The following is a 23,661-nucleotide window of genomic DNA, read 5'->3' as shown; positions in this document are numbered from 1 at the left end:
TAATACGCTGGGACAATCACATGTGGCTCACTGAGGCATCATAGGCTCGACACGTGCCCATGGTGGATGGCGGCCTCTACGCTTAAGATGGAAGGGTGTGCCCTCCTCCAAGCATAGTAATCTTACTGAATATGGTGGTTCTTTGATAGATGAGCTAAGCGAAAGCAAACTGGAAAACCATTTGCTTCCCCTGAGCTGGCTAGTGGTCAATGCAACGTTCATTATCTTATCGCATCTATGACGTCTTTTCTACGAAGGCCCCAGGGTTCAGGTCGAACCTTGAAAATGTACTGTACTCCATAGGTGGTGGTTGTATTTAACTTTGTGACTGACTCCAGACAATAAATCTAAATCTCTTCATTCATTATACTTTGCGTTTGCGACAAGCCTTTCATATCGCATAACCACCATGTCTGAAAAAGCCTCACAATACCGCCTGAAAGTAACCGCAGGACCCTCCTACGACCCAGCAACACACCAAGAGGTTCCAGTGAACGAAGACAAAACTCTGCATATCTCCAACGAGCACGCTGCCACTAATCTGACCGTCCGGATCCAGAATTATACCGGTACGTTACTTGACTTCCAGAATTAATCTGTTCACTGCATTCTGATAGGACCAACTTGTTGGACTCACAGGCTTCCCCAACGGCGCACCGCGATCGAACCCTTACTTCGACCACCCTGATCACTCCAAAGACCAGTACTCGATCTCCTTTGGAATAGCTTTTAAGAAGCCCATCAATGGCAACGATCTCGTTTTCGGAAACGACTTCGACCGTCCCATCCGTGATAGACTCCCGCCTGGCTTCAACGGCGCGCTCCGTGTTGCCCAGTGGACAATTGATCCCACGCTTGATGGTGATGCATACGCAGACAAGCCGTACCTCTATAGTCCGGCGCTGGCAACGTGGAATCGACTACGGGTAGGAAAGAAGGAGAAGTTGCCGGATGTGCAAGGGATCGTTGAAGAGGGCGAGGAGGACGGGGTGGATGTCCGGAGTGCAAAAGGGGTCCCTGAGGATGTGAATGGGAGACGGTCGTATTTTCAGAATGAGGAGAGGCGGAAGGAATGGGAGTTTGAGGAAGGAAGGGTGTATTATGCAGATTTCGGCAACCAGTATCTGGATTTCAACGGTGCGTTTCAATCCTCCCTTCGGACCCCGTCATCTTTCTCAAGCTGTCATGCAGCTTTTCTGGTGCATTGTTACTGACAACCATACTTGTAAATTAACAGAATTCACACTTCGTCTTCCCGGCTTCAATATCAATGCGTTGCATTATATTGATGAGAAGACACATTCTCTGCGGTATGTGCTGAAGAGCCGGACGTCTGGGGAGGTTTACCTGGTGGTTCTGTTCACGTTGGTCCATGCCAGTGACGGCCATGATGATGAGTCTACGGAGTCGAAGGAGAACGGGAGTAGGTTTGAATGGGAGGCAGAACCGTCTGCTGATGATGTTGAGTAGGAGTTGCTGGGGTGTATACAGAGTATAGAGACCACATTGACTAGTTCAATACCATAGATAAACTGCATTTGACATTGTACTACCAATAAATGACTTAATCGTACAGCCGAACAGAACCCTGCTGACCGAACAGGGTTGTAACGGACTTTTATTCATCTTTATTCATCTAACGCGACTGACCCAATATATATGTTAAGCGTAATTTACAGTCTCTTGAGCACATCTTCCAAAACCTCGGTGGTGGTAGCCTTGCCACCCATGTCGGGAGACAGGTACTTGCCCTCATCAAGGTTGCCGTCAACAGCAGCGTAGATTTTAGCGGCGGCCTGCTCCTCGCCCAAGAACTCAAGCATGAGAGCAACGCTGCGCAGAGTGGCAATGGGATTGGCAATGTTCTTGCCCTCGATATCGGGCGCACTACCGTGGCAGGGCTCACCAATGGCAAAGTTGTCACCGACGTTGGCGCTAGGCACGAGACCCAGACTGCCAACCAGGGCAGCAGCACCGTCAGACAGGATGTCACCGTAGAGGTTAGGCGCAACAATAACATCGTAGTACTCAGGCTGGCGGAAGAGCTTGTAGACCATGGAGTCAACAATCTGCTCCTCAACTTCGACGGAGGAGAACTTCTGCGCGGCAAGGGCGGCACGGGCAGTCTCACGGAAGAGACCGTCCGTCTGGGAGAGGACGTTGGACTTGTGAGTGATAGTGACCATGGGCTTGGTGCGGAGGCCCGAGGCAGCGGCTCCATCGCGGATGTTTTGGCGGCGCAGGGCGATTTCACCAGCAATGGTGGCGATGCGGGAGGATGCGCGCTCGGAGATCTGCTTGATGGCGCGGGCAACCTTGCCATTGGGGGTCTCCTCGGTGCTTTCTTCCTTCACGTAGAGGTCCTCAGTGTTCTCGCGGACGATGACGAGGTCGATGGGCTTGCCGGCGCTGGTGCCGGCGGTGGTCTTGACAGGGCGGACATTCGCAAAGAGGTCGAGCTTCTTGCGGAGGGCGACGATGGGGGAGGAGTAGCCGGCGACCTTGGTGGAGGGAGAGCTGCCAAGAGAAGTTTAGGTCTGTCCAATAAGCAAATACAAGCTCGTGCAGCTCACCTGACTGCACCAAACAGAGCACCGTCACACTCCTTCTTCAGGACCTCGACGGTCTTGTCGGGCAGAGCGGTACCGGTCCGCTTGAAGCAGTCGTAACCGGCATCGAGGTCAACAAAGTTGAATTTCAGGTTCAGGGAGGCCGGAAGAGCTTCCAGGATCCGTCTACCGGCCTACGTGAGCAGTTCAGTATCGGTCTCGTTTGCACCGCTTGTCTGCACTCATATCCGACTTACCGGGATGACCTCCCGTCCGATACCGTCACCGGGGATGAGACCTGCACGTCGTCAGTAAGCAATTGTCCATAAACCTTAGAGCACATCATAAGAGAAGAGCGATTGACCTATGCGAAGAGTCCTAGCAGCAGCCATGGCGTGTATCTTGAGTTTCCTGCTGGCTAGGAAAACGTCCGCAATCGGAGGGAATTGATTTTGTATGGCGACGGGAAGAATAATGATCCGGGCATATCGCCGAGGAATCGGGATTTCAGGTTGAGCAACCCGTTCATCTTCCGACTGTCATTTACAGGCTATATCTCATAGATCTTCCGATCCGGTATCGATAAACTTGCAGCGAGATATAGGAATGGATAGCATATCTAGCCTGATGACAATGGGGACGTATGATAAGTCACGTGATACATGGGTTTTATATATAATTCTCACAGAAGTCACGATTCTTCCTTACATGGTGCACTCTTTGGCGCACACTTTTTTCGTAGATTGTCCTGAGCAAGATTATGTGCTGAAGAAGCTTCATTTCCTAGAATCAAACACAGCTAGAGTCAGAAGGTGCATGTTTCCGTTAACTCTTGTCAAGGCACAAACATGAAGCAAGCCTGAACCTCGAGTTCAAGCAACGCTAAAACGTATATGATACTGGTCACTGGGTCAGCCCCACTTTATAGATGGCCAGTTGATGTCTGTTGTCTGTCTGATTTGTCTACTCTTTCTACTCAAGAGTATAGGGCAGCCGGTGGATTGATCTGCTGTGAACTCAGACGTCAGCGGTCATTTGGGAAACGGGTATATCCTGCATGACCTGGGATCTGACGAGGCGGTGGCCGTAGCCTGAAGAGATGCACTCTCAGGTCTCAGCTACTACATTGGAGGCATGAGGAGCGATCAATTATCAGTTTTTGTGTTCACCGCAGTTATCTTTCACGGTGCCTTTTGGTTATATCCTCGTCTCCTTGCATATTATTCAACAGAAACTCGATCAGAGCTCCGATGACGCTACCAAGATGACTGGTATGTGGATGGCTCCAGCTGATGGTGGACACCCATTCTGATATTAAGAAGCCAGGGTGATCTGTGCGGACCACCAAGCGAACCCCTGATCCTTGGAGCGATGCTTTGGTGTTTGGTCTGTCTGAAGGCTGTAGCGCCTTTTAACTCCCTTTCCCATGAACGGTCGAATCACAACCTGCGGCCTTTCATCCCTCAAGTCACGCAAAAGCTCTCGTGGGCGTTCCAAATCGTCTGCGTACTTCATGAGCAGTGTGAATGGGAATCAAATTTACCACATACTGAGTGCTGGGCCTGACGTCTCACTCCCATTTGGTTGATAGTTGATTGACGTTAAGATCATGGGGGGTTTGCATCGACGGCCGCCCCTTCGCTTTTCCAAGAAGGCCAGGGCTTTAACCTCATGTGCTGGATGGGAGAGTGGTAAGCCTAGTTTGGTGGCCTGATATTAGTCGGAGCAGTTCCTATTTGCTCTCTCGCTGACTTGCCCGGTGTAGATTCAGTTGCATCCTATGCCTTCCGCATGGCACCATTACTGGGTACCTAGGACAGGAGATATTAGCACGACGGTGTCGAGCCCTTGCATCCTTGCCTCGTCACCTGAGGAATGTCGACCTTCCTGCGCCCCTGCACTTGCGCCATCAGAGCATTGCATGCGTCAATGCACAGTTTCTCCTTTCGAGCAAATACATGGCACATCCGTCTGGGACGGCCCAATGGAGATAGACGGTGGATGCGCGAGGCTGTCAACTGTTGTCGACTATGTCAATCACGACACGGACGTCTCGCCAAATCGTTCCTGCATCTGGTCTGTAGCACCGCTGTGCCTTGCTGAATTCCGATGGGAACCAGGCATGAACCCTGGTTTTGACTGCCGTGCATTGCAGCGGCTATGCAATGCAATGACTGCCGTCAATCCAAGCTTTATCAAATCAGGGCTACAGTCTGATTGTTCATTGTCGGTGTCACTGACATGGAGTACATATCAAACGGTCGGCATTATTCTAGTCGGCTTTGCACAGACCTCCAGGCCCTTGGAACTAATCACGACATACTACTTTGAAGCTACATTTGGAGCTACATTTGAAGCGCTTGTCCGGTTCGACCCTGTGGTTGGCAGTTGAATAAGATCAGGAAATTGCCCAGGCGCATGCTGGATGGCCAGCCTTGTTTGGAGAGCTCCCGGTATAGGCCTTAAGGAGTTGGGTAACCAAAGTATCCGGCAATCAATTATCGAATCCCAAGGGCCAGAAGGGTGGCGTTCAAAACTCCTTGAAAGGTGGCTGCCTCTTGAGCGAAGCAAGTTGACAAGTGGTCATAAGGTCCTGTACCGATATGGAGGCCAATAGTGGCGACGCTATAGCTTGGGGCACGTAACAGGATAAGATGCCGAGATTATTGAGGAGGTCAGTCGCCTTGAAACAGTCACAGAAACAAAGATGAAGCCGCGGATCCGACCCCTGAATTGTGGCCTCAGGCTGCAAACCCACTCCTGCCTTAGCCTTGTGTCAGCTTCTCCTTTCTCCCTTAACTAAATTGACTTTGTTCTTATTCATTCCATGGTTATTCTAGAGCCTTTGTCTATCTATCATGTTTGCTGGGCCTAACGTTCCTCTGGTTGTCCAACCGCACTATTGACTCTGTCTCTCTGCCTTTGTTTACTGTCGCCACTGTTTATAGCCCGTTCCTCCCCCGCTCTCCTCGCCGCTACCATCAGACCAACGTGTCCTGGCTCTCGCGACGCAGCGCGATCTCGACCCATATTTCTACTTCAGCCCACTGAACATAGCAGATATAATCGCGCCGTACTCATCCGGTTTATCTGTCTATTTTGTCTAACTTGCGCTGGCCCGCCGGCCACTGCTCTCGCTTCCGGACCGCGAATCGCCCTACTGCAACCCCATCATCCTTGCCATGGCCGATAAAGGCGCCCACCCAGGCGTGAAGAGCCTTCTCGCAAGGTTCGAAAACAATCAGCAAAACAACGTCACTCCTCCCGCGCGAGATCGATCTCCCGCCGGCTCCGAGAACCTGTCTAAGGTGCGCGCAAGCTTTGTCCCTGTCGAAGGAGGGACCCCGTCCAGTCCCGTCCTAGGCTTCCGCCGTGTGAGTCCGCATAGTGAGGGCGCTTCTAGTCCGTCTAGGGTCAAGAGCGTCAGCTCCGAAGATCTTGATAGCAGCGTTAAGAGTCACGAATCCTCCGCGCAGGCGACGAATGGCTTAGGTAGCCTGCAGAAAGCGAGCGGACTGGAAAAGAAAGACATCGTCCAGAATCTAGCTGAGGCTAAAGAGAAGGAAAAAGCTGAGGAGGTGTCGTCCGCAAACAAGGAAATACAGCCAGCGCCTAAGTCGCCCACGGCCGCACCTGCAAAACCAGCGGAGACAGCCTCGAAGATATCGTCAAATGTGCAAGCCGGAAAGACTACCTCGACTACAAAGTCTGCCTCGCAAGCCCCAACCAAGACTTCCACTCAATCTCGCACATCAGCTTCCGCTACCAAGCCCGACAGTGAGAAAACTAGGACCCGCGCTTCTAGGCCGTCTACAACTACAGCCACAAGTGCAAAGAACGACTCACTGAAAACCGCTGCCCACAAGCCTAGTCGGGCATCACTTGCCACAGCCAACAAGCCGCCGACAAGGCCGGCGCCTCGTGAGACTGCTAGGGCAGCGGTTCGCTCTAGCGAAGTTCGATCGTCATCAACAGCTAGGTCAGCTCGCCCTACCACATCCACAACATCCACAGCGAGATCAGGCACTGCGGGAGCAGCCACGTCTACTCTTTCACGCAAGCCGTCTAGCTTGAAGAGTGCAACGGGAGCTCGTCAAGGTGCGAATACCCCCACTGTCTCGACTGTCCGCAAACCGGCCTCGCGGTCCCCTCCATCAGGGAATGAACGCTCTCATTCTCGAGCGAGCACAGCCTCCAGACCAATCGATGAAGGGTTTCTAGCAAGGATGATGCGTCCAACAGCAAGTTCGGCCAGCAAAGCACACGAGAAGCTGGACGTCAAGAGTCCCCCTCGAACGAAAGTTGCTCGCGCCCCAAGAAGAATACCATCTACTCGATCGACGCAGTCGGCAAGAGATAAGGTTGGATCTAAAAAGCCCTCTGAAGTTGAACAACAGCCTGCCGTTGAACCCGCTGAGGTGCAGGTCGCGAGAGATCGAAAGAATGAATCCGTGCAGCAGGCTGTGGAGGATACTGTCTCCGAGCTTCCGGTCGAGCCACCAGCACAGCCTACTGAGGCTGTCGTTGTCGAGGAGAAGCCAAACGAAGCTACAGCCGAGCCACCTGTCGAATCAGCCACTGAGGCTGTTGTTGAGCCTACTCAGCCTCTGGTTGAGGACGCTCACAGTCAGCCCAACGAATCGGATGCGGCGGTCGCCGAGCCTGTAACTTCTGTAGAAGAGCAAGCTGAGTCCACGACCGTTACTAAGCCGACACCAGAAGTTGCCGAGGAAAAGGTTCTGGCTCCAGCTGCGGAGATAGTTGAGAAGCCAAGCGAAAAACCTAATTCCAATGATATCGAATCTGTTCACGCTGCCGAGTCGACCGCAACTGATGCAGCTGCTGTTTCCCAGGAGAACAAGCTCGATACCACTAGCAAAGCCCCTCTGAAAGCTAACCAGCCTGACGTGGATGATATTGACCTCAGCAAATGGTCGCTAAATGACGAGGATGATACCTTCTAGACCGCGTTCCTTTAAGTCTTTACAAACCATCCCAAAACTCGCGGTCGCCGTTTCGATTCTTGTGTTATATTTGTTATACCCTTCTCACGTCCATGTTGCAGAGGCCAACCCTCCGCACAGCTTTGTTTAGTCATTTATTTGCATCTCTCCCTGCCGTGGATGAGTCACGCTTATGCCATCGTGTAGCACAGCTCATTGTCGATTCGCTGCTCATTCATTTAGTGGTGTTGGATTTCGAGTCCTTGGGTGATTTAGCGTTTTCCTCGCATCTTGTCTTGCACTTGCATCAATCTGTCTAGGAGTACTTGGGTTCCCGTCCTCTTCTTCTCCTGGCCATTCAGTTCTTGAACCATTTTGTCAGTTATTTACTTCATTGTTTTGTCCTTGTCTGGCTACCCGTCTATGTAGCTTTGATTCCTTTCGCAGAGCCGTGCCGCTTATCCTTGGGACTGGAGCCATGGTGTAGCTCGCACCTAGTGTGCTGGAGATCATAGGGTGGGTTTTCAATTTCATTTCTTTCTCTTCCGGCCTTGAGATTTGCTTATCATCCTTGGGGTCACATTACATTATTTATTCTTGAAGTTCTCTTCTCTCTGTAGAATAGATTTTATGTTGATGTACTTAGGTTTCGGCTATAATCAAATTTTATGGAGGGACTCTGTTTCTATTTCCTTTGTCCTCTAAAGCATTGGGGAGGATTGGCCGAACTTTGCATTTAGAGCGCTGAGTAGGGAAGGCTTGTGGTTGTCCGTCAGATGTAGTATATATATGTCCTGACACGGACCGGGAGCTTCTCCAGCATACAAGCGAACGGAATGGAAGCCAGCTGACATGATATTCACATAAAAGAAGCCAGTAACTTCCAATTCTGCACATATACCTCGTCACAATATCATATATATCCAAGACAAAGAGGCCTCGGCGCGAGGGTCAAATACAACAGCACTAATAGAACATACCTACCTACCTAGCTACAAGCATACATCGCATCACATTCAGTGCTTCCTCGATATCATAAGCAACCCACACCCACCATCCACCCCAAAAGGAGAGAGGAAATAGGAAGAGCAAATGGGGAATCAAAGCTTCTTCTCCAACTTCTTCAAGAACCGGTTCACGCTGTTCTCAACTCTGGACGCCGACTCCTCCAGCTTTCTAGGCCGCTGGCCAGGATTCTGCATCGCCAGCTTTGCGTGGTCCTGAAGGTGCGAGGAGGCCTCTGCCTCAGTAGGGCGGTACATCTGGTTGTGGATTGCGTATTCAGAGCCTGGAGTGCTGACATTGGTGGCTGGTTGGATGCTGGGTGTGGTCTGATGGTGATGAGGGTGGGGTTGGGTTTGGGATTGCTCGTAGGAGTATGTTGAGTATCCGCCTATCGCGGGGACTTGGGTGCCGTAGAAGCTTGGCTGTTGCTGTTGTTGTTGTTGGCTCTGCTGCTGATGGGGTTGAGCGTAGTTGCCTTGAAGGTATGTCGGCGGGTATGAAGGGACTGCTGTTGCTGGAGGACTTTGAACGGACGTTTGGGGTGGGTAGGAGGGAACTGTGGCAGGTGGGCCTTGGATGGGTGCTTGATGTTGGGGTGGGAAGGAAAGTCCTGCGCTTGGTGGTGGAGAGGCGTAGGCTCCTGGTAGGTTGTACGGGCCTGGGCTTGCTTGGCCCTGCCCTTGTTGGGGAGGAGCAGAGTAGCCTCCTCCCAGTGCCGGTGTATGGGAAGGGTTAGAATATGGAGCACCGTGGTCTGCTGCTACAGCTGCGGCGAGCCCAGTCCCGTCTGCAGCATCGGGGGGCGGTGGTGTTTTCTCCCGATGCTTGATTGGTTCTGGCGCCGCGGGGGCAGCTGGATTATAGGGGAGAGGGGTGAATTGGGCGGAGTCTCGCTTCTGCTCGACTGAGAGAGGACTGACGGAGGATGTGTGTTGGTGTGATGCTGCCGGAGTAGCGCTTGGAGTGTCCTGGGGAGGTGGAGGTGGTGGAGGAAGCCCAATGGGTGCAGGGCTGACCACCGCTTCTGCTTGAGAATTCCTGGTTTGGCCGTTCTGGTAAGCCGGGTCTGTGATTGCCACATTTTCCAATTGCTGGACGATTGTGCTTGTGGTGTTGACTTGAGGAGGTGGAAATGGATGTCTGTCTGTTTCTACCTGCGTGCGAGACAAGTACTGTTCAGCCAGATCCAGAAATTGGTCTACATCGCCTTGGGTCCAGAAGTAAATGTCGAAAGTGTGCAGACGCTGGAGAGCATTCTCGCCGCGGGGATCATTGGTTGGCAGCTGCCATTCGTACGGGTTTGCGCTACCTGGTGGTGGGGGAAATGTATATCCCCCCTGTGCTTGTGTCTGCCCGTCGACGGTTATCGTGCACAGGGTTGGGAACCTTGTAGAATGGCTAATATGCACATTATCGAGAGCTAGTAGATGTCAGCTTCAACTAGTCTAGTCCAGCCAGCTGCAAACTTACCTCCGTTAAAGGCATCCTGATCAGGGGTGCCAGGGTTATTGGCTACTTCGATCCTGGTCTTCCTCTGAGTGCCATTGTGGTATAGATATAGATACGAGCTCTTGTCGAACCGATGGAGAAGGGGCTTCGGGGTCGGCGCCGCAAAGTAATAATGAATATCGGCAAAGCTGCATCTCATTCAATATACTGTAAGGTTTGCGGGGTAATTAGTAGACTTACGTGGTTAGCACTCGCTCCTCTCCTGGTAGCGGAGGCATGATAAGCGGTTAGCAGGTTGTCGCAGAAGACTGGGCGCGTAGAGAGGTTATATGGGAGGACAGCGGGGAAGGAAGCACAAGAACAGGCAACAAAAGACTTTATAGAGCGGATTCACTTACCAAGCTGCTACTGGTCGTGATATGCAGTCTGCAGAAGGCCGGCGTCACCGAGGGCGCTTAGAAGCTGGAGATGATTCGATGGATGGTTGCGGCCTTATTGCGGCCTTGTATTTGAGGCAAAAGTGCAGGTGTTTATGCCTTAATTTGAGGGCATCAAAGACTCGGCCCGGTTATTTCGTTTCTCCGAAAATTTCATTCCGCAAGTCAACAGCTTCAACAGATATTCGGCGTCTAGAACTTGAGCTGGGCTGCTGAGTATTGAGATAACCCCCTTTGCTGTGCGTTTCATCTCCGCAGGTACTACCAATGCCAACCATGCGCAATTTGTCTCCCCCAACTGATCGCCTGCTTGTTACAGAACTCCGTCCCATCGGCCATCCGGTTTGATTGCGCCAGTCCATAGTTCAGCATGTCTCTCGTCAATCTAGCCCACGTCTGTTCACACCTGAACAATGCCACCAAGGCTCGTCTCGGCTTCACGTCGATCCCGAATTCCAACCTGCACCTGAAGCTGTGCCTTGCCCTGCAGAACGACGGTTTCATCTCGTCTGTTGTCCGCGGAGGTCTTGAGCCTCCCCCCATGCACAATTTGCTCGGGATCCCGACCGCATACGACGAAGTACAGGAAATGGAACCACTGACACAGAGCAACGTCGCCACAAGGCGACTCTGGCTCGGGTTGAAGTATTGGCGAAGCCAACCGGTTCTCTCGAAGATCTCGATGGTCAGCAAGCCTACAAGACGGCTCACAATTGACGTTTCTGGCCTGCGCGAGGTCGTTCGCGGACAGAAAAGTGGTTACATAGAAGGACTCCGATCCCCCGGAGAGTCTCTTTACCTTTCAACGGACAAGGGCATCAAGGAAGCGCGGGAGTGTGTGGAGAAGAAGCTCGGTGGGCTTGTCCTGTGTCGGGTTCTTTAATGATCTGTTGGAAGGGATAGACTCGCTAAGATATTGTTTCCGCGGGTGTTGTACGATGGGTTTGCATTATATCCGGAGTTTGGTCAGTCGCGTTTCTCATGTCTTCCTGTGCGACTCTTGGGATAAACAGCTACTGTGTATATTAACCTATGTAACTTCATGTACTTTTCTTCGTTCTGATCCCCAGTGTTTCTGTCATGGACCTGATCGAAGCTTGAGTTGATGAGCGGCTTGGCTGGCATGCTCGGTCTTGTGATCATGGCACGAGCACCCCGTATCTTTCCCAGTTTCTCCCTCTTTCTTCTCACTGCGCAGTTGAATCGACAGCCAGTTTCAAACCACCTTTCACTTTGTACCCTTGATTGTTTTCTTAGGTGGCTAGCTCCCTACGTGAGATACTAGAGTCTCCAACGCAGTCTAGCGAGGGCTGGCGGCTAGAATGATGATTCGAGTCCTTCGACCTACGGGTAGAGACAGCCGCAGATAATGGGACGTGGCCCGTCTCCTGCATACTGAGATCCCTTGAATGGATAAAAACTCACCTTATATCAGCAACGTCGTCAACTCAAGCGGGACTGGTCGTTGGAGCAGCCAAGCCGACGCATTCGCGAGCGGCACCCAGATGTGCCATTACTCTCCTTGAATCGCATCCTTCAGGCCTAGCGAATGTCGTGGCGGACACTGCTGCCTTCACTAAGCGGACATTACCGCCCGGTGGAGTTACGAGAGCGTTGCAGCAGACACGCCGGAGCTGGTCATATGCGCCGGCATTGTTCCAGACCTTGCTGGAAGGGTGGATGGAGACTAGGAAGCACGTATAGCGAGGCAATGTCAAAGGTACAAGGACATGTTCGACGCTGTAAAGAGAAGTGGGTCGAAAACCATTCTCTACACAAATACCTGCTCGTTATGACGGATTACCTGGGAGCCTTCAGCCCAATATCGACGAGCGCTGGCTCGCCCTTCGTACGCCCTCTGCTACCGTGAATCTAGGTGTGGAGTCAGTGTTATTTGTCATGTCCCACATCCGTGGCGAGCCTTTCTGAATTGCTGAGGGTGCTGCGGATCAACTGTTAGGCTGCTGCTAAGGGTTTGATCCCTCCGGTATCCAAGAGATGAAATGCCTACGGAGTAAATGCGCTCTCCGACATTTGATCCTTTCTGGACCTGGCGACTACCAACTAGTCCCCGCATTCCATGCATGTCTCGCAAAAAAGGAAATGCTGTTGTGAAAGAGACAGATTGATTCCATAAAATGTCCCGTACGTCACAAAGGTCGCATACGCGGATATCCTGGCGGCCGAAGTCTGACGTCCTCGAGAACTGCCTCTGGGAAGCTTTCTTCATCCAGGACTATCATCCAGGACTATAGATTCATCACTCTCAGGGAACTTTGGTTCGCAAAATGGGCCCATTTGGCCGCACTCCGCCATTCGAGATCCACATTCCCACACAGTCGGTTTGCTTTGCTGGGCTGGTCGTCTCTGAGACATTGACGCGGGTCTAGGGGCAAGCGACAAATCTCAGTCGGGATAGTCTGAAGGATGCATGTGCTGTCAGATTGCGGATACAACTGGAGAAAAGGCCAGGCCCATCTTGGGGAACGAGGCGCATGTTAGCGTGGAAGACGGAATCCGCATAAGTTGCGAGGTACATTTCCAGATTTGCACTAGGTTCTTTCGAGTTTCTATTGATGTTGTTAACCTAGGACTATACCCGCCCACTACGGTGTCGCCATGAAGCACAGGGAAGAATGATGATTGACTTGCACTTTTGCGCCGTCTAATGCTCCAACTATAGGCGGTGCATGTCAGAAACGCCAATTCCCATGAAACTACACATTCCTAGCGTGTTCAAAGACGAATGCCCATGGCAACGCACCAGGGTCTTTAGAGAAGCAGCCACGCAGCGCAATGGCATCGAGTATGTTTGGAGGAATGTCATTCTCATCACCGTGTCTGTGCCTGGCCCAAGAAGTGGTTGGAGTTCCTCTTGCCAGCAACCATAACACCGTATCAGTAATAGGGATTATGAGCCATAGTTAACATGCTTTGGAAGTTATCATCTCATGGTTCTCGTCGCCTCAACACTCCTTTGCTTCTTTGCTTTTCGTTCCATTATCCTCTTGGTTTGACGATCCTTCTATATATGTTATGGGTCATTAGACCCTCATTGATCGAACTTTATCAGTTACATATCAAATGTGGGGTAATAAGAGGTGACATGACTGCTTTACTGGAGTATGTGTATAACTAATCCGCTCGGCATTGCCCGCCTCTGTCCATGGGGCTCGATATATCTCATTAGTATTGGTAACCTACCAAGTTATCAATAAATGTGGGAGTCTTTGCCTTCACAGAAGATTCGATTACCTGTGAAGTATAACAGACTGGGTGCTGAAGGAAACAAACACGTGAAGCCCTGGCCCGGTATAACATCATCCTTGCCCGATATTCAAGTTGTTTAGATTCCGTCTCAGCTCGCCACTCCCCAGTAATGCATAACGAAAGCCATTCTATTTGGGTACTGTAAGTTATTCTATGAGCTTGCAGGGATTTCAGACCTCTTGTTGCTCACAAATTCGTGATATAATGGTACGAGACCTATCAAAACCGTATTCTTGGTGATGGTCAGTACCAAGCCAGAATGCTGCGCAGATTGCTACGTGATGAGGAGGATTGCGCAAGGGCCTTGCTATAGGCGACCTAGAGAGTCGACTTCCTCATAAGGGCCACCGGTTCTCCTGATCTCTTGCGCAGAATCAGACTCCTCAACAAATTCGAACCAAACGGTCCTTTTATATCTCTCTACCAGTCAAGCAAATCGCTGAGCAATCCTTGGCTCCACCCCAGAATGGTTGACGCAGTCTTCTACCACAAGGGCATCAAGCAGGCCTACTTCTTTGGCGGCCGCGGCCGCTACGCCCGCATCGACTTCGTCCCTGGAAGCGCAGGCGGAAAGATCACCTTCGGCCTAGCCGCCATCGCTGATCACTGGCCCTCTCTCAAATCTATCGGCTTCGGCACTGTCGACGCCATCCTCCCCATCGACGGCAGCCAAGATGAAGGCTACTACTTCTCTGGGGCGCACTTCGCCCGCATCAAGCTCGTTCCGTCCTCAGACGACGATACTTTCGTCGATGGTCCCTGGGTCATCACGCAGAAGTTGGCGAGCCTCAACAAGGCAGGGTTCGACACCATCGACGCACCCTTCCTGCTCCCGGGGTTTCTGGTGAAACGTACATCTTTCGAGGCGTGTATTATGTGCGAATAAACGTTGACAAGGACATAATCGTGCATGGCCCTGCAAAACTCGATGCAGAATGGCCTAGTTTGACCGAGGCCGATTCGACACTGTTGATGCAGCGTTTCCTGAGCCGGGAAGTACAAACGGCACTGCGTACTTCCTTAGAGGAGATCAGTATGTAAAAATACGTGTCGTTGCGAGCGCTCCGAATACGACTGTTTACGGGCGAAGTTAATCAAGGATCACTGGAAGACTCTAGACTGGATCTAGGGAGCCTGGGTCTGCTCTGTACCCGATGGAAGGAAAGTGACTTGCTGAGTGACTGATATTTGACACAGTAGAGCTTCTTATTTGGCTCATAGTCTAGCTGGCATAAGTTATTTGTCGTAGTATGCGCTTAACCGAGTCTATTCTTAATACACCGTCCATCATTGGTACACCTGGGACTCTTGATTTGCTGATAGACTTACGTGCAAGACATAAGTAAGCGTAAAAAAGGCAGAGCTACTACGTTGACACCACTCCAGGCGGTAGAGCAATTGCATGTCTATGTGTTCGTAGTCTATGTCTCTGCGTGTGAAGGTTATAGCTTACTATAATATTATATCACGTGACTGGATGAAGATCGGCCTTGATGCCCCCGCCAGGTGCCCCAACTCCACCTTCAACTGCCCACGATACAGATGCGCAATCAGCATTGTTGCACCCATCACCAGGGCAATGTTCAAGCAGGCAGCAGAAAGACAATTGGGCCGTTACTTTTCCCTCATGCGTTCATGGTGATTTGGCTCGTTCTCGAACCCAGCCTGGGACTTTGGGCAACAACACATGCAGCCATATGTCTGCCCAACTCTCCAGAAGGGGCTCTATGACCCCCAGCAGAGCCAGGCAATGAAGATCTCAGGATTTTACTGCCTGGGCCAATGGGTGAGCAGGCTTGTCTTGGTGGCTTCTGCTGGGGTTCACGGCTGCTGATCGTTCAACCTGCTTCCCAGCAGAAGATGTCGAGCCCGTGTCTTTTGTCCAACGCTGTCTGTCCAACGACGGCGCCTCGTGTTTGAGAAACGCCAAATGGACCAGAGACTGCTGGATGATAATTCACCAAGCTTGTGAAGACCTGCTACCGCTCACCAGTCTGCTGTAGCCATACGTCGTGGGCGTCGAGCCATGCAGAGTATCGAATACTCTTGGCCACTAGAAACCTCGCACCCCAGGCCATCAGATTACAGAAAACAGTCACTCCTGAGTCAGTGGCTGCAAATGATTTGTCGACTTCAGTGCTGATATTCGGCTGTCACTTGCGCAATGCCCAATGGTATCCGACTTCGTCAGCCATCTCATGCCGTTCAGCGTCGCGGAAAACCATGGACGTCGCTGGTAGGCCACTCCAGATTGAGAAATCACCGGAATACCTCAATGTGATTTGAGACCTGACAGATCTTGATGAGGCCAAGCCCTCAAGATTGGAAGGACGCTGCCGTGCCTACGTCTAGCGGGTGCATGCGCCCTGCCGACTTCTGCCATTGCTGCCCAAAGCCCTAAACCATCCATCTCGACCCTTGCTTCTCCTCATTACTCTTCATTTGAGGATAGGATCAGCTTACCAACGATGGCCACGTTCATCTTGCGGGGGCGAGATTTTGGTGTTTCTTGAGCCATCCATGCCAAATCGCGCTCAATGGCCGCCGCAGCTATCCACCTGATAGATAGCGGGACACGAAGGGTAAGGGAGTCTCGCCGGAGAGATTTACTATGGCTTTATTGCGATGATTGCTCGATCTCCAATGTCATCTTGTCGTGACCGCCGCCTGTTGAATCTACTCCCACCCTGCTAGTGTCGACCCACTGGGCCGTGGAGACTGACCCTAGACTCCGCTGACCATCGTGTACGACTCCATAGACCAGGCGCTTTTGATGCCCGGCTACTTCCTTGCCCGAATCGAGATTCTCCTCTAGCCTGTCTCTGTCCGGGTATCCTGGTGAGTGGCTACGGGTAGCACCCCACCCTTCCCTCACACTTTGCGGGTCTTAAAACAGAAGAGCTTATCTGCCGCTTCGACAGTTTTGTGCCCGTGCCCTGAATGTTACATATATGCCTCGAAGCCGTGCCAATCCAGTGATTTATTTTTGTCTGATACACATATTGTAGCCAAGGCGCCTTTTATAGAGCAGGACAGACTCGAATTTTTTCTTTCTTTTATTATATTAAGCCTTTGCTTCCACTGGTACATCTCATATTTCCTCGCCACCTTCTCTATGTACTTTCAGCACATGCCTCTCGTTCTTCACCCCCCAGTGTCCGCAATGTCGTCGTACTTTTCCAGTTCAAGCACAGGCAGCAGCACCTACGCGAATTCAATGAGTACCGACTCAGATACCTGGTCTCGTCATAGGTTAGCTTCAACTGGAATCTGTTTTCCATGTCTTGCCTTTTCCTTTGTGTTGTCCTGATTCTTCAGCTTGCATCCTGGATGAGACTCACCTTAAACAGTGCGATGATCCCACGTCAGCCGCCGATATATGGGACCTCTGGCGAATCTCCGGTGATCTACCAGCCAAGGTATTATTACTGTTTGCCATCTCTGATCTCCGTCTTGGAAGGCACGATGCTAAAGTCCTTATAGCACAAAACCTTTTCCGTCCCCACCAAGGCTTGAACCAGGCTCGATACACTCGCAAATCCCAACGTCAAGGCCACCAAAACTTGCACCGCCTGATTTTGACTTCTCTTTCCCTCGTGGGTCTATCCCAGTGTCTTCACCGGGAACCATGTCTCTCTCCCCAAGAGGACCCTTGCCACCCCCAACGCCAATGTATCGAGAGTTGAATCACCCTGCTCGCCTCCCAGTCGACTCTCTTGCACGGGATTACGGTTTTGAGAGGCCATCTGAGAGTGCGGAGTACCTCATTGAACGGAAAGGTCGCCGTACCGCAGACAAGTACAAAGGAACCGTTCGATATCACTCGCAGAGACGTTCCTCGAACCGTGACGAGTTTGATGGACCTCATCAGTTCCTAGACCCGCCCTCTCCGCAAGTGATTGCGGAACAAGGACGAGATTTACCCCATCTTCCTACTAATCTTGATGTCTCAGAACAAGATCGAATCTTGGCCTCGGTGAACGACCGGCTTTCACAGTGTGCGTTTGATTTCTTTGGGAAGTACCGATTCCCCATTCCGATCGAGCCAGACAAGAGAGAGGTGAGGGTCCCATCGGACCGTGAGTGGACTGAGTGGGTGTATCTCCTCAGAAGGCTAGCCACAAAGCGCCGCATACCCGCCAGGGTGCTCTACAATGGACAGATAAAACAACTAGTTACGGTGTTGGAGAATTCTCTGGAAATGAGACACGCTGCCAAGCACCAGTCACGACCCATCAAGGATGACCGAAATGTCCTCCAGCTCATCTCTGCCGGGACCCAAGTGGCTAAGATCCTTAAAGATGCCAGTGCCGTGGAATATCTTGACCGCCTCTATTCGGATACTGAGAAACGCATCCAGGAAAGGCGTAGCCGCCGGGTCAAGTTTGCCACACCTTGACTGCCGTTGTATGACTCTTGATTATGACTTTATGAGGTAGATGCTTCTCTCCATATGGCCGCTTTTCTTCTTGATCTTACCATGCCTTGGATCTCTCTACATCCCTTTGATTCCCTTGGAAGGATGCCTAATCCCAGAAGATCCGGAACCCGTTTCCTAGGAGGACTATCCACGGATTATGATGATAGTTAAAAATTTGGTTATCCGACTTACCCCCATTGGTTGAACAATGAACTCGTGGAGATTCTTTTTCTGGATCTGCCCATTAATCCTCCTGGATTATACTTGGACATGAGGGAAAGACTCAATCCGAGTTCCCCAAAAGCTTTCTGCTTCTAATCTCTCTCCGGCCACAACTTGAATACCTCATTCCGCTAACATAACAACGACCATACTTTTCTGGATATTCACATATAGGTGCTCTCCTGCACAAAACATCTTTACATTTCCGGCTCTGTTACTCTCATTTTTGTTATCGCTAGACTATTCTGGCGGTTTGTTGTTCGGTTGGCTTTCTCTATCTTATAACTATCGACATATTGTCGTGTCACGTTACACTATGTGTGTTTGGTTCGAGATAATATGGGAGACTCTTCTTGTACTGTATGGAAGCAAACCAAGGCTGAAATTGAATGGCAGGGACGCCTTCCCTCGAGTCAGTCTTGGTCTTTGATGTTGCAATGGGTTTTATGTTCTCTATTTTTTCATGGATTCGGATGTATTTTGTTTCCTAATCACGCATTACACTCCAATGTCTGGTTGCGTTTCTCTATGTCTATGTCTATGTCTATGTCTATGTCTATGTTGATGTCTATGCCATGCCTGTGTTGATTTCCTCTCGTTGCGTTCTTCTTGTCTTGCCAGCAGTAAGGGCTCTGGCCAGCCACCGAATGGATCCATCCACTCTCTTCCAATTTCCTAGGTTGGTTACTAACGGTGCTCCATCAGCCCTAGTAAGAGGATCACCAGTTTACACCGGTTCACTACCTAGGAGATGAGAAATCCCCACAGAGGCCCGCAGACTGGTTACGCCGAATCCGGCCTAGGTACTATATGAGTTCATAATATCAGTTGTACCTAGCAACACTAACACTCGATATATAATATTTGTGGTAGCCCAGGGCTATGCTACCTAGGCTGTCTACTATTGATTCCTTCACCGAACTCTGGAGTAGTTAGAACTCGAACCGTGATGGTGACCTACCATATGGAGCTTTATACCTCTAGCTGCCTAGAATACGTCTTCCTGCAAACGACTTGATGTCGGCAGTAACAATGGACGCGTATTCGGTTCCCTGGCGCCTGCTCTACCTGTCCAGATCGGACACTCAAGTTCATTACAACTCCACGGTTCTGTGGCCTGGCAGCTAATATTGCCTGTTATATGCTTCTTGTCCAACTATTACGGGCTTTTATATATGTTTACAGCTGTTGATGCGACGAGGTATAGTGATATCAGCAAACAGAAGCACCACTGTAAGACATATGATGTCAGAGAAGAGAAGATCTATTTTAGTCGTAGTAGCTACCGTAGAAGCAGAGTGTACGTATAATATGCCACAAGAGGCGGCAGGCACAAACAACGAGATGATGCAAGATAGCCCAAACCGAGTCTGAGCCTCTACAATCTAGTGTGTATACCAACTTTGCAAATCCCCTCCCAACATCGACAGATTGATATGAACATACTTGAAATACATCTACGCAGTTCCCGTTAGGGCGCCCTGTAGAGCACCCTGTAAGGCGCCTCTGAAACTTGCCAGCGACAAGAGTCTAGTCGTTGGCTGTCTCCATAAGTAGATACCCGTGACCGCTAATACCGATATTAACGTCGACCCGAAGACAGCACCTAGTATGCGTCCCTGTCTCCGGTTAATAGCTATGATCTCCGAGTAGCGCTGATTGCTGAAGCTGACGCGGGTGTACTGAGTTTGCCAGCCTAGGCTGGGAAGGTAGTGGTAGAGTGCTTCCTCGATGTACTTGCGCAGCCGGTAGAGGGGTTGTTTGACGCCCCACCGCATCTCGACGTAGTTTTGGCGGGAAAGATCGTTGATGGCGTGAGCGTCAGCAGTGCGGGAAGCCGTGTACGCTGCGAATGCTGACTGGCGGGCGAGAGCGCGGGCGGCCTGATCAGAGTTGGCATTGTAGACGCCATGTTTGTCTAGTGCGTCGAAGAGAACCTGGATATCTTCAAGGCCGGCGTTTAGGCCTTGCCCGTAAAATGGGAGGACTGCGTGGGCTGCGTCGCCAACAATAACAACGGAGGAGCTGTAGTGGTGTGGTGCACATTTGATGCTAATGAGGGGGAGGTGTGGGTTGGCTCTGAACTGGGCTGTGAGGTCGGAAGGGGAGATGAGTTGGGGACAGACGCCGGGAAAGTGCTCGTCAAAGAACTGGAGGAGGTCTTCTGTGGAGCGTTCGAGCTGGGCATAGTGGCTCGCTGGCGCGAAGAGCGTGCAGGTGAATGATTTGTCGACGGAGGGAAGGGCAATGAACATGAACTCCTTGCCTGGCCAGATGTGAAGGTGGCTTGGGGAGATAAGAAAGTCGTTTGTTGGGGATGGAGGAATGCGGAACTCGCACCACAGCGTGTCGATATACTCCTGCTGGTAATCGACGCGGGCAAACTTCATCATGTGGTACCGCGTGGCCGAATGGGCGCCGTCTGCACCGATAAGGAAGTCAAAGTCAACCTCTATTTCGGGGACACGGCCGGACGACCCGGGAAGGGGTGCTTCCCCAGGCAAGCGACGCTCAAACCAGGCCTTGTTTGCTTGGAAGTCGGCACCGGTCAGCTTATGGTTAAAGAAGAGCTTGATGTTGGGTATTCGCTCCAGCTCGTTGAGGAACACGTTGTTCAGCATTCCTCTATCTGCAGAGTAGTTATTCTGTGCCACTCTGTTAGCCTTGATTCGCTCAAGCTGATGTGGTAGGTAGGCCAACCCGGCCGTGCACGTCGTAGGCTTGCGGTGCCTCCCATAGTTTCCCATCATCTCGTCCATGAATCATACGACCATAAATCGGGACCACTTCTTGGAGAATCTCATTGATGACATGCTCCCGGCCTGAGTGCCGCAATGCCGTTATCCCGCGGTGGGACAAGGAAAGGTTGATAGATTTCGTGAAGTTTAAGGGAATTGTACCGGGAACCCTGAGATCTGGGACAACATGAGTCAGTACAGCAATGCCGACGTATAGGTATACGCACGATCCGATGATTTAGGGCTTATTTATATATAAAAAAAAAGAGAAAAAAAAAAAAAAACCGCACGGTGTCTCCAAAAGGTCGGGAACAGGTTAGGGAGGCAAGCTGGAAACTAACCTCCTCGTAGCTCATAGAGCTCGACATCGTCGCCTCTGGCTGCGGCGTAGAGAGCTGCCAAACAGCCCACTGGTCCAGCCCCGACAATAACCACTTTTTGCTTGGCAGGAGATGCCATCTCGAGGGCACAGCGACGAATCGGTCACGCAGGTGCGACGAATCGATTGGTCTCCAATGACGCTGTATCACCTCCAACCAAGATTGGCATGCAGATGCAGAGTAATCCCCGCTGTGGTTCCTGGTTAGTTGGCGGCGATCTCGCTCGTGACGCACGCCATGCGGTGTCACGGTCACGAGACCATTTTGTCCATTGTTGGTTTAGCGGCCGAGCCCTGCCAAGGCAGATCACGTGGAGCAATCGTAAGCTAGTCCGTTCCTGGAGGGTGCCAACGCTAGCCAAATCAGGATTAGATCACCCCCAATTTTTCTGGCGGTGCCGCGGCGACTTTATCCTACACTCCGCCAACATTTCTTGAAGCTCATCCCTGCATCCACATAATATACAGCAGGCTGCGCTAACCACAGACATACCGCAAATATGGCAGCCGAAGTCGCCTCTCGAAAATGCCTGGGCACCGACTGTGGGAAGGATGCTGGATCGCTTCAGTGCCCGACATGTCTGAAGATGGGCCTCGACAGCTTCTTCTGTTCGCAGGACTGTTTCAAACGAAGCTGGGTAGGCGCTCAAGAACTCGCTTACCGCGCGCATCTACCTGTCTCTTGCATGCTAATATGTCCTACTTAGAGCGACCACAAAGCTCTCCACAAAAAGAGTAATTTCCTCACCAACCTTTTCCCTCCAAAAGTAGTTTCTGAACCAGACCCAGCAACCGGACTATTCAACCCTTTCCCTTCCTTCGGGTTCACCGGATCCCTCCGGCCTGTCTACCCTCTATCGCCCATGAGGACCGTGCCCAAATCCATCCCCCACCCGGACTACGCGAAGGATGGCATACCCCGCTCGGAGCAGAAGTTTGTTGGCCGACACAACATCACTATTCTGAACAAGGCGGAGCAGGAGGGTATGCGCAAAGTATGTCGACTAGCACGAGAGGTGCTTGACATTGCTGCGCGGGAATTGAGGCCCGGCGTCACCACCGATTATATCGATGAGGTTGTCCACAAAGCGTGCATTGAGCGCAACGTAAGTACTACCTGCGGGGGATGCTTCGAATGGCTGAGTGGACCTCAAACTAATGTGCGATCAGTCTTATCCTTCACCCCTTAACTACGTTCACTTTCCCAAGTCGGTCTGCACGTCCATCAACGAAACGATTTGCCACGGTATTCCTGACCAACGGCCGCTTGAGGATGGCGATATCATCAACATTGACGTTACCTTGTATCATGAAGGTTTCCATGGAGATATCAACGAGACATACTATGTGGGAGAGAAGGCGCGATCGAATCCAGATGCCGTGCGGGTCGTGGAGACGGCACGGGAGTGCTTGGACAAGTCCATTGAGATTGTCAAGCCGGGAATGCTGTTCCGGGACCCTGGAAATGTGATTGAAAAGCATGCCAAGAGCCGGAACTGCAGTGTAGTCAAGAGCTACTGCGGTCACGGTATCAACCAACTTTTCCACTGCGCGCCGAATGTTCCCCATTATGCCAAAAACAAGGCGGTAGGAACGGCGAAGCCCGGCATGTGCTTCACGATCGAGCCTATGATCAATATTGGTACGCACCGCGACCGCCTATGGCCGGATGACTGGACTAGCACGACGGCGGACGGTTCGTTGTCCGCTCAATTTGAACACACGCTTTTGGTGACAGAAGACGGTGTCGAAGTCCTAACCGCGCGTCTGCCGGACTCGCCTGGTGGTCCCATTCCTATGCCTGGTACGGAGGCAGCGGGCGAGGTGAAGACGGATGCGTGATGTTGCGTGCATTCATTATTTTGAAACGGTCGACGAGTATAATGACGGATGACATTGCATGACTACATTTCTATCACCATAAAAGGCGCTCGCTGCCTAGCTATCATTGTATATACTAGACTCAGGTGCAAGCGGTTGTTGACGGCATAGATAGCAAAATTCCACACAGCGTATAGAGTCAACCTAGCACAAATCAGGAAGGAGTGACAGCTCGCGGAGCCACAATATTGGAGATTAGCGCCACTTCCTTTCCGTCTTGCCGATTTGGCCAATTATCGTAAATCTAGTGTGGAACGCTTATCATCACGTGACGCAAAGCACATCTTCAAGTAGAGGGGTGGTGAAATAGTTGGAGATGTCGAGGCATCCATTCGTCTTCTCTTTTCAGTTGATGGAGGTGCTAGGTG

The 23,661-nt window shown here is 51.3% G+C and overlaps 10 protein-coding genes across 10 annotated transcripts, besides 1 other annotated feature; 6 read left to right on the top strand and 4 right to left on the bottom strand.

The window, feature by feature from the left end:
- Positions 1-23,661: part of a sequence feature (contig 1.89 1..282268(1)) that runs on past both edges of the window.
- ANIA_05207 (DUF1769 domain-containing protein) lies at positions 390-1,470 on the top strand (the record flags this gene model as incomplete). Its single annotated transcript, XM_657719.2, has 3 exons — positions 390-569; positions 640-1,137; positions 1,238-1,470. The coding sequence occupies exons 1-3, from the start codon at positions 410-412 to the stop codon at positions 1,468-1,470; spliced, it is 891 nt and encodes a 296-aa protein (XP_662811.1). The 5' UTR covers positions 390-409.
- On the bottom strand, positions 1,613-2,951 carry lysB (homoisocitrate dehydrogenase). Its single transcript, XM_657718.2, has 4 exons — positions 2,914-2,951; positions 2,807-2,847; positions 2,574-2,743; positions 1,613-2,517 (listed from the first exon to the last, which is right to left on the bottom strand). The coding sequence occupies exons 1-4, from the start codon at positions 2,939-2,941 to the stop codon at positions 1,674-1,676; spliced, it is 1,083 nt and encodes a 360-aa protein (XP_662810.1). The 5' UTR covers positions 2,942-2,951; the 3' UTR covers positions 1,613-1,673.
- ANIA_05205 (uncharacterized protein) lies at positions 5,732-7,700 on the top strand (the record flags this gene model as incomplete). The annotated part of the gene is made up of 1 exon (XM_657717.2): positions 5,732-7,700. The coding sequence occupies one exon, from the start codon at positions 5,732-5,734 to the stop codon at positions 7,511-7,513; it is 1,782 nt and encodes a 593-aa protein (XP_662809.1). The 3' UTR covers positions 7,514-7,700.
- ANIA_05204 (uncharacterized protein) lies at positions 8,593-10,277 on the bottom strand (the record flags this gene model as incomplete). The annotated part of the gene is made up of 3 exons (XM_657716.2): positions 10,187-10,277; positions 9,968-10,134; positions 8,593-9,917 (listed from the first exon to the last, which is right to left on the bottom strand). The coding sequence occupies exons 1-3, from the start codon at positions 10,222-10,224 to the stop codon at positions 8,593-8,595; spliced, it is 1,530 nt and encodes a 509-aa protein (XP_662808.1). The 5' UTR covers positions 10,225-10,277.
- Positions 10,754-11,434, top strand: ANIA_05203 (mitochondrial 37S ribosomal protein uS8m; the record flags this gene model as incomplete). Its single annotated transcript, XM_657715.2, has 1 exon — positions 10,754-11,434. One exon carries the CDS (start codon positions 10,754-10,756, stop codon positions 11,264-11,266), a length of 513 nt encoding a protein of 170 aa, XP_662807.1. The 3' UTR covers positions 11,267-11,434.
- Positions 14,120-14,999, top strand: ANIA_05202 (uncharacterized protein; the record flags this gene model as incomplete). Its single annotated transcript, XM_657714.1, has 3 exons — positions 14,120-14,504; positions 14,588-14,686; positions 14,977-14,999. 3 exons carry the CDS (start codon positions 14,120-14,122, stop codon positions 14,997-14,999), a joined length of 507 nt encoding a protein of 168 aa, XP_662806.1.
- Positions 16,817-18,052, top strand: ANIA_05201 (uncharacterized protein; the record flags this gene model as incomplete). Its single annotated transcript, XM_657713.1, has 3 exons — positions 16,817-16,905; positions 17,004-17,072; positions 17,137-18,052. 3 exons carry the CDS (start codon positions 16,817-16,819, stop codon positions 18,050-18,052), a joined length of 1,074 nt encoding a protein of 357 aa, XP_662805.1.
- ANIA_11469 (uncharacterized protein) lies at positions 18,864-19,259 on the bottom strand (the record flags this gene model as incomplete). Its single annotated transcript, XM_050612219.1, has 3 exons — positions 18,864-19,002; positions 19,040-19,101; positions 19,257-19,259. The coding sequence occupies 3 exons, from the start codon at positions 19,257-19,259 to the stop codon at positions 18,864-18,866; spliced, it is 204 nt and encodes a 67-aa protein (XP_050468163.1).
- On the bottom strand, positions 19,544-21,574 carry bna4 (kynurenine 3-monooxygenase). Its single transcript, XM_050612218.1, has 3 exons — positions 21,375-21,574; positions 20,996-21,210; positions 19,544-20,940 (listed from the first exon to the last, which is right to left on the bottom strand). Exons 1-3 carry the CDS (start codon positions 21,490-21,492, stop codon positions 19,753-19,755), a joined length of 1,521 nt encoding a protein of 506 aa, XP_050468162.1. The 5' UTR covers positions 21,493-21,574; the 3' UTR covers positions 19,544-19,752.
- On the top strand, positions 21,913-23,254 carry ANIA_05199 (methionine aminopeptidase MAP1; the record flags this gene model as incomplete). The annotated part of the gene is made up of 3 exons (XM_657711.1): positions 21,913-22,050; positions 22,120-22,518; positions 22,583-23,254. The coding sequence occupies 3 exons, from the start codon at positions 21,913-21,915 to the stop codon at positions 23,252-23,254; spliced, it is 1,209 nt and encodes a 402-aa protein (XP_662803.1).

Source organism: Aspergillus nidulans, chromosome V, assembly GCF_000011425.1.
Source record: "Aspergillus nidulans FGSC A4 chromosome V".
Lineage (NCBI taxonomy): Eukaryota > Fungi > Ascomycota > Eurotiomycetes > Eurotiales > Aspergillaceae > Aspergillus > Aspergillus nidulans.
Note: the sequence above shows the minus strand (reverse complement) of the source record. Positions and strands in the feature narration are given on the sequence as shown.

Excerpts from the sequence above, each read along its gene's own strand:
- bna4 (XM_050612218.1), bottom strand. The coding sequence starts at position 21,492 with ATGGCATCTCCTGCCAAGCAAAAAGTGGTTATTGTCGGGGCTGGACCA. Across the intron at positions 21,211-21,374 it reads GCTCTATGAGCTACGAGGAG|ATCTCAGGGTTCCCGGTACA; the intron begins GTTAGTTTCCAG and ends ATGTTGTCCCAG. Across the intron at positions 20,941-20,995 it reads CCTACGACGTGCACGGCCGG|AATAACTACTCTGCAGATAG; the intron begins GTTGGCCTACCT and ends AGAGTGGCACAG.
- lysB (XM_657718.2), bottom strand. The coding sequence starts at position 2,941 with ATGGCTGCTGCTAGGACTCTTCGCATAG. Across the intron at positions 2,848-2,913 it reads TGCTAGGACTCTTCGCATAG|GTCTCATCCCCGGTGACGGT; the intron begins GTCAATCGCTCT and ends GACGACGTGCAG. Across the intron at positions 2,518-2,573 it reads GCTCTGTTTGGTGCAGTCAG|CTCTCCCTCCACCAAGGTCG; the intron begins GTGAGCTGCACG and ends TTCTCTTGGCAG.